Source organism: Passer montanus, unplaced genomic scaffold, assembly GCF_014805655.1.
Source record: "Passer montanus isolate IOZ18808 unplaced genomic scaffold, ASM1480565v1 scaffold6, whole genome shotgun sequence".
NCBI classification, from domain to species: Eukaryota; Metazoa; Chordata; class Aves; order Passeriformes; family Passeridae; genus Passer; species Passer montanus.
In genome coordinates, this window is record NW_024371037.1 from 14440740 (window position 1) to 14454717 (window position 13978).

At 42.0% G+C, this 13978-nt stretch overlaps 1 protein-coding gene across 2 annotated transcripts; it reads left to right on the forward strand.

Moving 5' to 3' along the window:
- Window positions 1-3533: 3533 nt before the first annotated feature.
- On the forward strand, window positions 3534-7565 carry LOC120510749 (prolactin-like). 2 transcript variants are annotated; one of them, XM_039726904.1, is made up of 5 exons: window positions 3534-3677; window positions 3756-3907; window positions 4056-4163; window positions 5215-5394; window positions 7109-7565. In XM_039726904.1, exons 1-5 carry the CDS (start codon window positions 3641-3643, stop codon window positions 7301-7303), a joined length of 672 nt encoding a protein of 223 aa, XP_039582838.1. In that variant the 5' UTR covers window positions 3534-3640; the 3' UTR covers window positions 7304-7565. The 2 variants fall into 2 exon arrangements, with proteins under 2 accessions (XP_039582838.1, XP_039582837.1); XM_039726903.1 differs by having other exon boundaries at window positions 3534-3907.
- Window positions 7566-13978: the final 6413 nt, after the last annotated feature.

Here is a 13978-nt window from a genome sequence, read left to right on the forward strand (position 1 = left end):
ACAAACAAAAATTTGTGTAGGAAAGGACCTAAAATTCCAAGTTAAGTTTTCATAGGGTGAAACTTTCAAGTTTCAGTGAGGAACATAGTTTTCACTTATTTTTCCTGTGATTCAATCTATCCTTCAAAATCAATATAAAGTAAATCTTCTATCAGATAGATCTAAATTCACACATATAACTAAGCACACTGAAGCCAGCAGAGATGAGAACAGAAATGTTCTCATCTTAAAAAATAAATTGAAACAATATCCTAAAAAAATCATAAATAAAGCATTAGACATTGATTTTCCCACTTGACTTGCATGATGCTTAGTATGGTGAAAATCACTGATTTACAGTAATATCTGTTTTGTTTAGCATGGCAATATTCTGCTCAGGCACTCCACACAGACTTCAATCTGTCCTTACAGAATTGATTCTACCACTTTAGCAGGATGTGAAATAACACATTATAATGATAATGAAGGGATCCAGAACTTAATGCACCTGAATTTGTAACTGGGTCTGTATCTTCAGTTTTACTTAATCTTTGTGTGCCTAAAATAGCCCAGAAGTTCATTCTCATGAGTAGCCAGCACACCAGCTAAGGAATTAATCTCCTCCAGAGGGTTGGAATAGAGCAGATGTTTCAAAACATGTTTCTCTCTACTTGTGTGCTACAATCACAGCCACAAATAGTAGCCCCAAAGGAGGCAAAAATGCAGTATCTGTACGAGGCTGTCCAGCAGAGGAGTAGAAAAAGGAGCAGCTCACCAGCTCCATTTCATGCATCAAGCGGGTGCTCCATCAGCTCTTGAACTACATTTGCAAACAGAAAATGAGATTTCCTCACACTAGCTCAGTCTATACTCATCACCCTGAGCTCAACTGAGAATCAACAGGCAAGATCATGCACCACTAGAGACTAGTGAATTACTGAATGGAAGCAACAGCTCAGTGAGTGAAGTTATTTAATGAGACGGAGGATAGGGAAGGATTTTGCCCAGAGTGACAATTGGAGACAAGAACCAGTTGCTTTAAGATGAGAGGACTAAAAATTGTTTGTACTGTGAAGAGTGAAAGGAAGGACCAGTAGAAAGATATAAAGGCAAGAAATATATAACCCAGAGCAAGATGAGGTTTGCAAACAATGTATTTTTTTTAAAAATAGACAGTTGATCAAGCAGACAGTTTTTCAGCTTCACTCTGAAAAAGCTCACATTTCCTAAAAACATTTTTTTCCATTTTCCCAGCTATATCAGTAGAACAGTAGATCTAATGAAAAATACTATGTGTTTTTACTTACTTTGTATTGTCTATGCCTTTGGGGTCTCAAGATTGCAACAATCAAGAGCAACACAAATCAACACAATCAAATCAAGAAAATCAGCAAGTTGATTACTGTATGAAAGCAGAGAGAATTGAATTGGATAGCTGTTTCCATAGAGAAGAGACAGAAGAGCAGAGAAGAAGAGAAAAATCAAACAATTCTACATGAAGTGATTCTGTTTACAGAAGTCAGAAAAAACACAGATCTGAGATACAGCCTTCTGAAAGTGGTTTACTCCTTTAAGCAGGTAGCTTAATTTCCCTTTTAAGATCCAGATTACGTAGTTTTCATCTTGTTTTATTCAAGAGCTTGTATTGCCAACTTTCAGAGCAGAAGTGTGTGACGTGTCCCTTCTTGAGCTGTAAAATGTGCCTGTTATTAAAGAAAAAGGTTCAAATCGATAGTAGACAGTATTTGATTGAAACAAAGCTTTTCATTCCAGCTTTTACTCCTTCCTGATGTAAATTCAGGAGTGATTCTTGAATACATAATGAACTCCAGCTGATCTTGCACTATAAATCTTTGGCAAGCTGTAAGGGGCAGAGTTGCTGTTCAAGTAATTTACATTTTCCAGAGTTCAAGTTCATTGCTCCTTCAGAACTTAAAAACTTAATATTTTAAGGAACCTTTTTAAGATATGCGTATATCAGGATTTCTCCAAGACACATGAAAAAGAAAAGAAAATGGCTATTGGCCAAAAAAAAAAAGTCAGCGATCCATGTGTTTCCCATATGCAGACTACCAATGGCTTTCAGATCCTGTCATATGCATGATTGCTTGTTTTATGATAATTATTAGAATTAATTAGTATTAATATTCCAACCCTAACTATTAATTAGTATTAATATTCCAAGCTGGCCCACAAGCCATTAAGCAGTTTATCAGCTAGCAAACAACTCAGAGCTATTGCCATATTGGTATGGTCCCCAGTAAGAACTGGCTCAGCAGCACTAAACACTGAAATCACCTCATTATTTTATTCATTAGGCACATCTTAGTAAACTGCTTTTAAAATTAATTTTAGAAGCTCTAAAAAATGAGGGGTTAAAATTATCCTATAGACTCATTGAGCTACCAGCCTGTCAAAACATGAGTCCTGTGGAAATGCCTCTTGACTTTATGCAGAAGCAGTGGCAGACAATTACTTTTAAGATCAGGCTGGAGAAGTAGCTACCTCTACTTGTTTTCTACCACTTTTTTTTTTAGTACCCACCCAGAATGTAGGTGACAGAGCTCCATTTCACCTTGGTCAAGAACCAGTCAAACTCATGTCTTCTGCCTCCAGAATGAGTTCTAGTCACCCAGCTGTCCTTAAAAGGTGGGGAGAGGGATGATCTTCATCATTCTGGCAGAGGTATATTCCTTCCATTTTCCATAAATGAAATCAGGATTCAGGGGCTAGAAAACAGATACATAACTCCAGCATAATGGTTGGGGAGAAAAAATAATATCATGTCACATGTATCCTCATTTCTAAGCAGACGTTTCCCTTGGCAGTGAAAAACCCCAGTAAGAAGGGCAGAGTCAACTAATTTTCCTCATGACCAGCATCTCAACTTTTCTTATACGTCCTAAGGGTGCTCAGGATCTTGTGCCGCAAAATAGAGGACACCAACCATGTATGCAGGACTTGCATCCCTTTAGGGAATCCTGTCCTTTGCTGCGCTGCTCCCTGAGCATTTAGCCTCAAGGGATCAACCATCCTGAGGTATATTTGCACCACCAAACACACATTCACCAGCTATTACATCTTCAGCAGTCTTACCTCTCACCACCTGCAATGGAGCAGGAACAGCAGATCTGATCATAACACTGTGATTTGAAAAGACGGCTAAGAGATGAATGTCACCAGACCAGCTTCTCTCCTACCCCTCATTTTGCCCATTCCTGCCCTTTTGTAAACCCCATTACCACGAACATAAGCAATTTATTTTCCTGGTCTCCCTTCTCCCACCCTTACCCCTCGGATGCGCTGGGACGGACCCGACCCCGACACTTCTGTGCGGGGCCCGGAGCCGCCCCTCTGCCCACGGGAGGGCTGTGACGGGCGGGCGGCTCTGGGGGTCGGTAGCAGCCCCACCACCGAGCCCGGGAGTCAGTCCGATTCCTGCCGGGCCCGGAGGGTTGCCGAGGGCAGTCTGTCCCGTCGGACGCTCCCTCCGCCCGCCGAGCAGCGAGCCCGCTCCGGGCGGGCTGGCTCACGGCGCCCGCGGGCTGCGCACGTCAGGGGAGACAGCCGTCCCCCCCGTGAGATCCCGGCATATATAGGAGCTGCGGGGCACCGCGGGCCGATCGCAGCCGCTCCGTGCCGCCAGGGGCTCCGCAGCGCCATGGCCGCGGCCCCGGCCCGGGCGGCGGGGCGAGCAGGTGAGCGGCGGGCGGCGGGCTGGGGGCGGTCGGGCACACCCCGACACTCCGCGCCCGACGCCGCCGCCCTCTCCGCAGACGGGATTGCGGCGCTGGCGCTGCTGTGGCTGCTGGTCTGCGCTCCGGGGGACGCCGGCTGTCACCCCCTGACCGTGGCCGATCTCTTCGACCGGGTGATCCGGCACTCGGGCAGGATCCACAGCCTCTCCACGGCGCTCTACGCCGAGCTGGTGAGTGCCGGGCCGGCCCCGCCCGGAGCTGGGCTTGCTCCGCCCTGGGAGCGGGGAGCGGCGGCCGGCGGGCGGGATGGGGGAAAAGGTGAGGGGATGTAGGGGGTGGTGGTGCTCTCGGTGCTCGTTTAGGTGTTCTTCCCCGCAGGAAAAACACTTTCCTCCCCGCGACAACGAGCTGGGAAGGCCCGCTCGGAAGTGCCACACGTCGGGGATGCTGACCCCCAACGGCAAAGAATACGCCCAAAAAATCCCGGTAAGGGCAAACGCGGCGCCGGCGGACAGAGACAGGGCAAAAGGGGGTACCGAGAGGCTTGGGAGACGGGAAAGGACTCTGCGGCTCACACCGCCTTCTTTCTCCCCACCCTGGAGAAAGGGGAATACACCCTCTGTCCTGTCAGAACCCCAAAATGTCTCATGCATCATGCTGTAAGGGTCCCCCACTCCAGTCGGGCTGGAGATAGGCAGAGAGGGTTTTATGCTTCCGGAGCTTCATCAACAATCTGGAAGAAAGATGCTGCTAAGTTTTGACCCCAAACAGGTGCACATCGCAGAGGTATTGCATATAAATCTTAAATTAGTTGAATTTTAAATCTGTATATGGTACCTAAAATTGGATCATAAACACTAGTTCAAATAAGGATATTGCAGTAGTACTTTGTCAGAATGACTGACAGACATCCTTTGATTTTGTTGAGACAAACTCTGTGGAACAGAAACTTAGAAACTTGTGTGTGTGGCAAAGAAGTCACATTAATCAGTATCACTGCAAAGTACAAAAAGCGATCAGGAGAAAGATATAACAGTTTTCTCTGAATCGGTAGTTAGGTAAGGGGGAAAGAACAGCAAATTTGTTTACATCACAGTTGTGATGGCAAAGAGAAAAAAATCATTATTAGTTTAGAGAAGAGTAGGAAGAGTTTGTTCATACAGAGAAAAAGCAACTTGTGATGTTGGGAACAAACTAGTGGGAGAAACTTTTGCCTCTAGGAGACAGACAAAGACAAATGCTAACATTTTGGCTTTTGGTTGTGATGGAGTGAGGAGCTTCCCCCAGGACGTCCTTCTAGAAGGTCCTCTGGAAGGGCAATGGCAGATGAGGCCCTGCTCGTATTAGCTGAAAACATGACAAATACAACTTCTGGGTGTTAATATATATATACAAATAACCAGAGACAGAGTGGTGTTTTAGTAGTGAATTGCAGATGTAAACCTTGATCCCACTGAGATTTCACCATGAGACTAAGAGTATTCATATGATCTGCTGCAAAGTAACAGACACATTCTCCACTGTTTCAATTTATAAGAGAGAAGAACTAACTCACGTGATACTGAAACTTCTGCAAGCCTGGAAAGAACCACTTTCCCACTTTAACCAGCATATTGAGCACCATCAAGAGCTACCTGATGACAGCCTTAGCAAAGCTAAGCAAATCAGCAATATGGTACATGAGCTGAAGACTGGAGTCGAGAAAGTAACAGAAAAGGTAAAATTTTCAATGTAGCTTTTATTTATGTCAGTTATGTGGCATGGGTGACTTCCAGGAGGAGGCAATGTCTGCTCCCACTTGGGTTTGGAGGCTCTTATTCAGTAAAGTGCAGGACTTTGTTAAAGATACTTTAACAAGGTATCTTTCTGTCAGAGGATGTGACTTAGCTATAGATTGGCAGATATGTACACGGTATTATAGGAGTCCATATCTGTGAGGCAACATTTTATTAATATGACATATATGAACAACACACATGAATACAAATGCTAGAGCCTTTTGTATCTTCATATATGAGCCAGTAATGACTTGAGTTTTCCAGGCCAGGAGAGATTATGTGGGTAGACCATAAAAATGCTTAATAATTGTGTTAAGTTTTATTTGTATTTACATTCTATGCGATTCAAGTATCACTGCTGTCTGATGCAAAGAGCTCCTTCCTAAGGCAATAATTTTATGCTGGGATAAGTTCTTCAAGAGAACAGTGGCATTGCTTAAGTCTGATGTTAGTCACAAAACAATTTCGAAACTCCATTCCAAATTATGGCAGATTATATGTAAATCATTGGATGATTTATATATAATATAAAAAGTCTTTGCTGTTTCCATTTCTATCTTCTCATTACTAGCTAGAAGTCCTGACCTTCGCATTTTTTGTTCATTTATATCTAAAATTAACTGTGGTTTTGGCTGAACAAATGAAATCTATGTCCTCATTCTCTAAAATGGCTACACTGCCAGGGAGTCTGCTTCACTAAAAAAAAAAGTGATTAATAAACTAGTATCTTACACTAGCAGATCACCTTTAACTGTATGAACACAGGTGGGGAACACAAGCTTTAAAACAGTAAGAAGCTCATCACTAGAATAGGCTGAGTTTTACCCTACTATAAACTGCATCCTTCTTTAGGGTAATTCAGAGTTACAAATAGAAACTCCATCATCCGAATGCAGCCATGGTTCTGGATTAAAAAGGCCTTAAAGCTCAGAAGTCTTCAACCTCAAAGCTCGACCTTTGCTTCATTCTGTAGCCGAAGCAAACTCTAAACTAGTAATACTCTTTTGGTGTATTTACATACTTTATTTTTTCTAAAACACCTTTGAAGCTATTACTAAGAAGGAAATCTCTGGAGTATTGATTTCTCTGTACCATGGATATTTCTACATGGGGTAGAGTTATAATTACAAAAATTAATGCATTCCATATTTTCCATCTATGTTGTTCTGTTTAAAATTAGGAAAATTCTAAAGTTGTTTATGTTGTGAAGCACCTACTCTGAGAGGTGATCACAGTCTGTAGAATTCACCAGGTTAAATAAACAGCACTGGTGGACGCTCATGTTAGGAGCGTCCCTTCACAGAAAGCATCAAAATAAATGGCTAAAAAAATCTCAAGATTGATTTGCTCTAATTCTTCAAGAGGAAATAAGGATTGCCAAATAGGTTCCTCTACTTAAACTCAGATGAAGTGTTCATTACCAGTGTATCAAGAAATTTCAGTCTAGTTTAAAAGTTGCAGAGATACCATTAGGATAAAAAGACAATGTTATTCTACATAAGAATCTTTACATATATCTCCAGTAATTATGTGAAATATCTGAAATAGCACTGCCCAATGGAGTGAGACCTCAGTTGTCTTCTGCAGTAGTATTTTCAAGATTTGTTGCATGTGAAGTTAGAAGTTGAACTTCTTTTCCTGTTTTCAATACAGATGCAGTCAATGGGGATCATCAGCAACTCATTAAATGGAATGGCATCATCTGAAGGAACTGGTTTATCAATTAGTAATGCAGCAAACATGATGAGTGACTCTGATTTCATTCACTGTTTTAGGAGAGATTCCAATAAAGTACAAAGCTACTTAAAAATTCTCAAATGTAGGATTATGCCGCCAAATACTTGCTAAACTCTAATCCCTTGACAAGTAGTCTTCAGCATGCAGAACCTTGAGGGACATGTCACTGGCCTCCACCTGGACATGAGAGCCACTGCTCACAATCCCCTGGATGCATCCCACCAGCCAATTCCTTAACCACCAAATAGACCAGCCTCCAAACCTATGTCTGTCCAATTTGGAGATAAGGATGTCAAATGGGACCTTGTGGAAAGCCTTACAGAAGCTGAAATATAGGTACAACATAGTTGAAAGTAAGATTCAACCTGTTAAACCTTGGTACATCTGTATACTATCAATAAAGTATTTTACCTAAAGAAAATGTTTTCCCCCATTTCTACATATATATCTACCTGCAGAATATTTCTTAACACTGAAGAGGGGCATTGATGTTGATCAGCTCATTTAACTGCAGGGCCTATGCCAGACTTTTACATTCACTTCATACTTCTTACTGATTTCTGAGGGCTTTCATATGTGTCCTATAAAATCTAGTATTTGTATTCATTTTGAATGCTCTTTTATGGTTGTAATGGCTTCACTGATTTCAGTAGAAACGCCTAAAGAAAAAGACTGTGAAAATTAAGTCAGAATTCTGGTCCAAATAGCATTTCAGCCTAAGAGCTGAGCTGGGAGTAGCAATAAGTCTCTTTCCCAGTCCACATGCTGACACAGGTCTTAGGTTTTACAGTAATGATTACAAACTCCATTGCAAATAAAAATATGAAAGCTGTCAGATATTTTAAAGAAATCACATTTTCCTAGCAGCAGGGTGGTGCTGCTGGCTGTGCATACAACAAAACCTCTTTGCATTCAGAGCCTGAGACATTTGAACAAGTAGATATAATCAACACAGATTTATTTTTAATATTCTTGACTTTTTTACCACTAAATGCTCTTTACTGGCCTTTCATGATCTTGATGGTTGCTGACAGTAACGCAGGAGCTCAGGCTGAAGAATAAGGAGTAACATGCTGATGATTATTTAATAATGATACTAAATTTGGACTTGAGAAACCCAGCAGAGAAAGATGTCAAAGAAGCATTTATGCAGACCAGAGAAACAACACTTTAGTTACATGCCTGTAACTGCAAATATCCTCAGATATCTCCTATCACGTAGATGGCTGCTGTACTTTTGCAGCTAGAAGCTGTGAGAGGTCACAATTTGCATCTGGTCCCTGCTGTGCCAGGTATAGTAGAAAAGCAATGGGTTACATTGTGCTTGCCCTGAAGAAGTTACTGGCTGCAGTTCCTTATGCAGTAAGATACCACAAACACATGATGAAATAGCAGCATTCATGGGCAGATTTGGGGGAAATTCTGGAAACAAAACACAGCTCCAAAGAGAGCAAAGGAAGGCTCTGAGCAAACAGACAGAACCAGAGGGGGATACCCACACTGCCTGCATCTGGCTGCGTTCACAGAAGATGTAGCAGCACTTATAGCGGTAGCACTAACGCGGCCATCCGGTGTGGCCGCAGCCGCGGAGCACAGCATCCCGCAGGCGGTGCGTGCCTCCCAGGCAGCGAGGGGACGCTGCTGCTCCCAAGCGCTGCAGCGGGGCGGCCGCGCCTTCGCTGGGGAGACAAGCGGTGCCGGGGCACCGCCGCGAACCGACACACACACGGCAGCCCCCTGCCCGCGGGCCGCGGTGACAGACACGGCGGGGCCACCGCCTCGAGCGGCTGCCGGCAGGGAGATCCTCCGGAGCGGCTGCGGCCCGCCCCGCTCCCCGGGGCCCCGCGCACGGGGCTGACAGCGTGGGAGGCGGCCGTGCTCCCCCGGGAGGCGGCCGTGCTCCCATGGTCCTGGCTGGTGGCAAGGAACCACAGCGAATTGCATGGTGACTCCGAAACAGCCGAAGCCGCAGCTGGCAGGACGTCCCAAGGGTGCAGCTGAGGGTCAGGTGGAAAACCTCGCAAACGGAGCAGGTCACACAAAAAACTCGCACCTCAGCCAAAGTGCTAAACCCTGGGAACGTTTTGCTGTACAGAAATGTGAAAACAGAGAAAATCAGATAGTGGGTGGCACAGCAGGAACAGTGCACCGAAGTGTTATCCACAGTCATTCATCCTCATTAGTGTTATATTTCAGTTTTGCCTTTGGCTGAAGCGAGGCATGTTGGTAAAACAAAAGCCTTCCTATATTGCTGGCATCGCTTTGCTTCCTCTTGCGATTGAGGAAACAACTGAGCAGTGGGCTGAAAAGGGCATGCTTTTCTCTGTGGCCACCGATGCCTCAAACAGAAATACAGTGGTGGTTGCTTTCTGCACAGGGGAATACTTCATCTCCTGCACGATTTCCTCCAACACAGCAGCATAAATGGTTAGGATAATTTGATAATGTTAAATCGTGTGCTACTACCAAAAGCTTTAGAGTTTGAGGATCCATCACTTTTATATCCAAATATTAATTTAGGAGAAAAAAATTCTGTAAATTAATGGAAAATCAGAAAATCAGGATTGACTTCCAGTTATGTGCAACAAAATAGGCAAGTAATTGTATAATTTCCATTTGTGAAACAATCTGTTTCCATTAAACTTTCTTGCCAACCAAATAAATTTAAGAATTAAAAATATCTCCGTTGTTCTTCAGACCTTATTCCATGAAGCATTGCAGGATAATCCCAGAATACTGACATTTTTGTATAGTCCAATTATTTTTTTTCCAATTATTAGAACTGGCTTTTGCACATCAGTGATTTCCTCATCATGTTTCCATTTTTTCAGAATGATGAAGAATGCAACAGAGATGCTCCCAGTGTCTGAAAATTCATTTTGTTCCTTTCATAATGCACTAAATGGTATTGATAGTGTATCTTAAATTCTGACTCTTGTATGTGCTGATGTTTCCATGGTAGATTAAGTGGCTAATGTCACTCATAGTTTAGCTCTTATCTAAACCCATGACTGCAAAACAGAAACAAATTTAAACAGTCTTCACTGCACAATACACATGCATGTTCTGCTACCTGCATCCAAATATTGACCTGTAAATAAAAATTACTTGGAAAAAACTGAAGAATGCCTCAAGGGTTGGATGCTAATAAAAAGTGGCATTTCTTTGTGCTTTAGAAAGCACTGGAAGATCACTATAGAGATGTTACCTTCTAACATCCCTGTCCACCATGCTCATCTTCAGTGCTCAGAATTACAACCAATATAAAAACAAAGAGTTGCCATTCTCTGGCCGTGAATTTTGGTACAAGTCTGCATGGGGGAATTTCAGACCCAGGTTTGACTATCCCAGTTTACCTTACAGTAAAGGTGAGCAGCAGTCACCAGGTACATAGCTTAGAAGCACACTCATTTAAAGACTTCCTCAGTCCACAAGAATTTCATCCACTGTGAACCTTTCTCTGTAGGGGCTTTTTTCTCTGTAGGTCTCCCTGTGGTTGAAAGCTGAGTCGTAAGTTAATTTGACTCTAATGCCTCTCTATTCCTTTCTAAAGGCACTGGATTTACAGCTATCATCATGAAATTGGTTTGTCTTTCCTTCTAGTATGTGAAAATCAGTAACAGTCTAGTTGGTAGAGGGTGCTGAAGCATGTGAATGTACTTAATTTATGTCAGTCTTTTGACTGCAGCACATACATTCATCAGAGGAGCTGTGTGGCTACAGTGATGGCAACTGGTATTTAAAACCCAGTACTAGTAAATCACAGCAGATAAAACAAATCTGATGTATTACTGCAGCTCAGGAGTGACATTTGACCTTTGTATTACTGTTCTGACACTGAAGTTAGTAATGCAGTTTTGTGCCTTAAAGCAGCCCTGTTCTCAGCAGATCATAACAATTATTTCCTGTTTGACAAAGGATCGATAAAAACAAGGTAACTTTCAGAAAACCGTTTTATACTGTAAACATGTACAATTAAAGTTTAAGTGCTGACATACCTGTGATCAGCAAATCCAGCTTTTAACAATGTTATATGAGGCCCATGGAGGAGCTAGCTGGCCTTTCACATTCACAAGCTCACAGTTATTCACATGCAGTAAAACATGACTGTGGCTGTGCCTGATACAGACTGCAAAAATCTGCATTGCGATACATTTTAAAAGTCCAAGAGCTTAGAAGGAAATCAACAGCCTCTTCTTAGGTATCAAGGAAGGTCCTCTGCCTGACTTTAAGAACACACTTTCAAGATCCACATTCAGACCCATATGGAGGATCTTCAATAGGTGGGATGAGAAAAGTCTCTTCTGTTCCGGAGGCTGCTGGGCTGGGCAGGGAGATCTCTGTGTCAGCAGCACAGCCTGAGAACATGGAAGTCTGCAGCTCAGTTAACAAAGCCAGTACTGAGCCTCAGCCTTTCCTCTCTTTCCTTGTTGTATACTGTATTACATTAGCATTGATAAGTTGCCAGAACAAACAGAGAGGTGCTCAGTGAGTATAAGTATCTGCTTTGTTTGCGGCCTCTGAAGAGATGAGGTTTTTAACTGTGGTTTGCAATTTGAGGTACCTGAATGCTCCCCACTCCCAGAATCTCAATAAATGTCCATCATAATACTCCACAGCTGGTAACTATAGTCTCAAAATGCTACATACAGGAAATACCTCAGATACTGTACAGCCATGCTGCAAGAGCAGCCATCAGGTCAAATCTCTGAAGTCCAAGCAGCACACTGCTGGTTTTAACCTAGGTGTCACTGGTATCTACCATGTCACTCCCTTATACCAGCTGCACTACACCTTTCATCTCTGCACTGCGTCTGTTATGAAGCAGTTCAAATATCTGCTGGGCATTTTGCATACCTGTGCTTTCTTTGTTCTTTCTAAAACTAGTATGCATACTGTATTTGAAGAAACCAAATACCACTTGATCCTTCACAAAGAAAAGACTGGCACTGAAAATATATTTTTGTATTTGTACAGGGTGCTATTTCTCATTTACCAAGTTTGCACAGTATGAAGTGATGAGAAACTTCTCCTTTATACAGCACAAAATCAGAGGAATCAAAATTGTGTGTCTCATGGACCTAAATCATAATTTAATCACACTATTTTACATATAATTCAAGATTTGCATGTGAACTTATAGAGTTTTTTTATAAAGCTTGGTCGGCATTTTCAGATAAAGGATCTTATCTGGCATAGTGAAACTTCATTCTAGCTGTAAAACAAGAATACTGATAGGAGGTGTTAAGAGATTTTTATCTGGCATAGTGAAACTTAGCATTCTAGCTGTAAAACAAGAATACTGATAGGAGGTGTTAAGAGATTTGGAGAATCTTGAAATAGTTTAAGATTTGACAGGCTACAGTGAAACCAGAATTTGTTGAATTTAAAACACCTGTAATATTACAACCAATGCTGCATGAGCCTTGCTTGACCTTTGCGTCAGTGAGCCAGCCTTCAGATGTATTCTGTTCAGCACATCAGCTCAGTTTTGACAGTAGTTCACATTTTGTGCTTGCAACACCATGAACCGAAAGAATTTCCCAAGAAGCATTCTGAATTGCATCTCCAAAAGTGTTTCGTGTTTCTTCTAGCACTGAGGTTTCATTGACTTGCAGTAAAATAATATGAGCAGCTGGGAAGACTCCCTTTCCATTAAAGGTGAGATTAAAAAAACCCCACAACCCCTACCATACAGATTTCCTCCAAAATGGGAAGCACTGATGAATAGATGCCAATGTATATACCACCACCTGATCATTAGACAGCTCTCTGGAAATACCTGCAATGCAATTTCACAACCATCTGGGCCGCTAACCCTAGCTGGTTCTTCAGGCAGGAGCTCGTCAAACAGGGCAGGACTTCAACACCAAATTCATCCCCATGTGTACACAATCTGTCTGTTCTTCTCCCCACCAAATGTTTCTTGCATAATCTGAGCTGGTTCCAGGATTTCAACTGCAAGAGAGGAATAAACTCCTCTCATTACACAACACGTGTTCAAGGGCTTTCTGAGGGTAGGTGTTGAGGCAGCTTACACTAATGAAGATTTATAAATGCAGGAAGAGATAACTTCTTAATTCTTCTGTAATTTGTTTTTTTCTTTAGATCAAGCAGAGAAAATCACATGCAAGGAATGCCACATAATGCAAGACTTGGATTGCACATTTGGCCACTGAGACAGCAGGACATGCACAAGGCAAGGTACAAAACTCACCTTATCGTGCTCAAATGTTATGATACAAGGATCATCATTGGAATCTCAAGTTTTTTAGCTGCAGATGTATCTGAACTTCACCTCCCAGATAATACAATGTAACAAGGGGACTAGTAAATCATCTATCAAAAGGTAAAACATTAAATAACAACTTACTCCACAACAATTGCACAGCTTTTTGAAAGATGTACAATACAGTTAAAAATATTTGGAGCTCAAGGCAAGAATAATCAGAAACATTCAAGGCATATATGATAAGAAAAACCAGACTAGATTATCATAATCTTTTGCCTATAAAATGTATGAATGCCAGAAAGAAAACAGTCTCTATAAAACCATAATGGTCTCCATAAGGTTTTGCCTGTAACATAAAATAACTTTAGTCTCTCTTCTCAACAAAGGTATTTTTAAATGTTTGAAAAAGAAAATTAATGCTATGCTCCCATTTTGAGCTATAAAGGTTTCCAAATAAAACTAAGAAAGATACACCTAAATTCATAGACTGATCTCCTTAAATTGGCTTAAGAAAGCAAATAGTTTTAAGTAGCTTTAATAATATTCAAGGCTAT

Excerpts from the sequence above, each read along its gene's own strand:
- LOC120510749 (XM_039726903.1), top strand. The coding sequence starts at position 3,641 with ATGGCCGCGGCCCCGGCCCGGGCGGCGGGGCGAGCAGGTGAGCGGCGG. Across the intron at positions 3,908-4,055 it reads CGGCGCTCTACGCCGAGCTG|GAAAAACACTTTCCTCCCCG; the intron begins GTGAGTGCCGGG and ends TCTTCCCCGCAG. Across the intron at positions 4,164-5,214 it reads AATACGCCCAAAAAATCCCG|AGAGAAGAACTAACTCACGT; the intron begins GTAAGGGCAAAC and ends TCAATTTATAAG.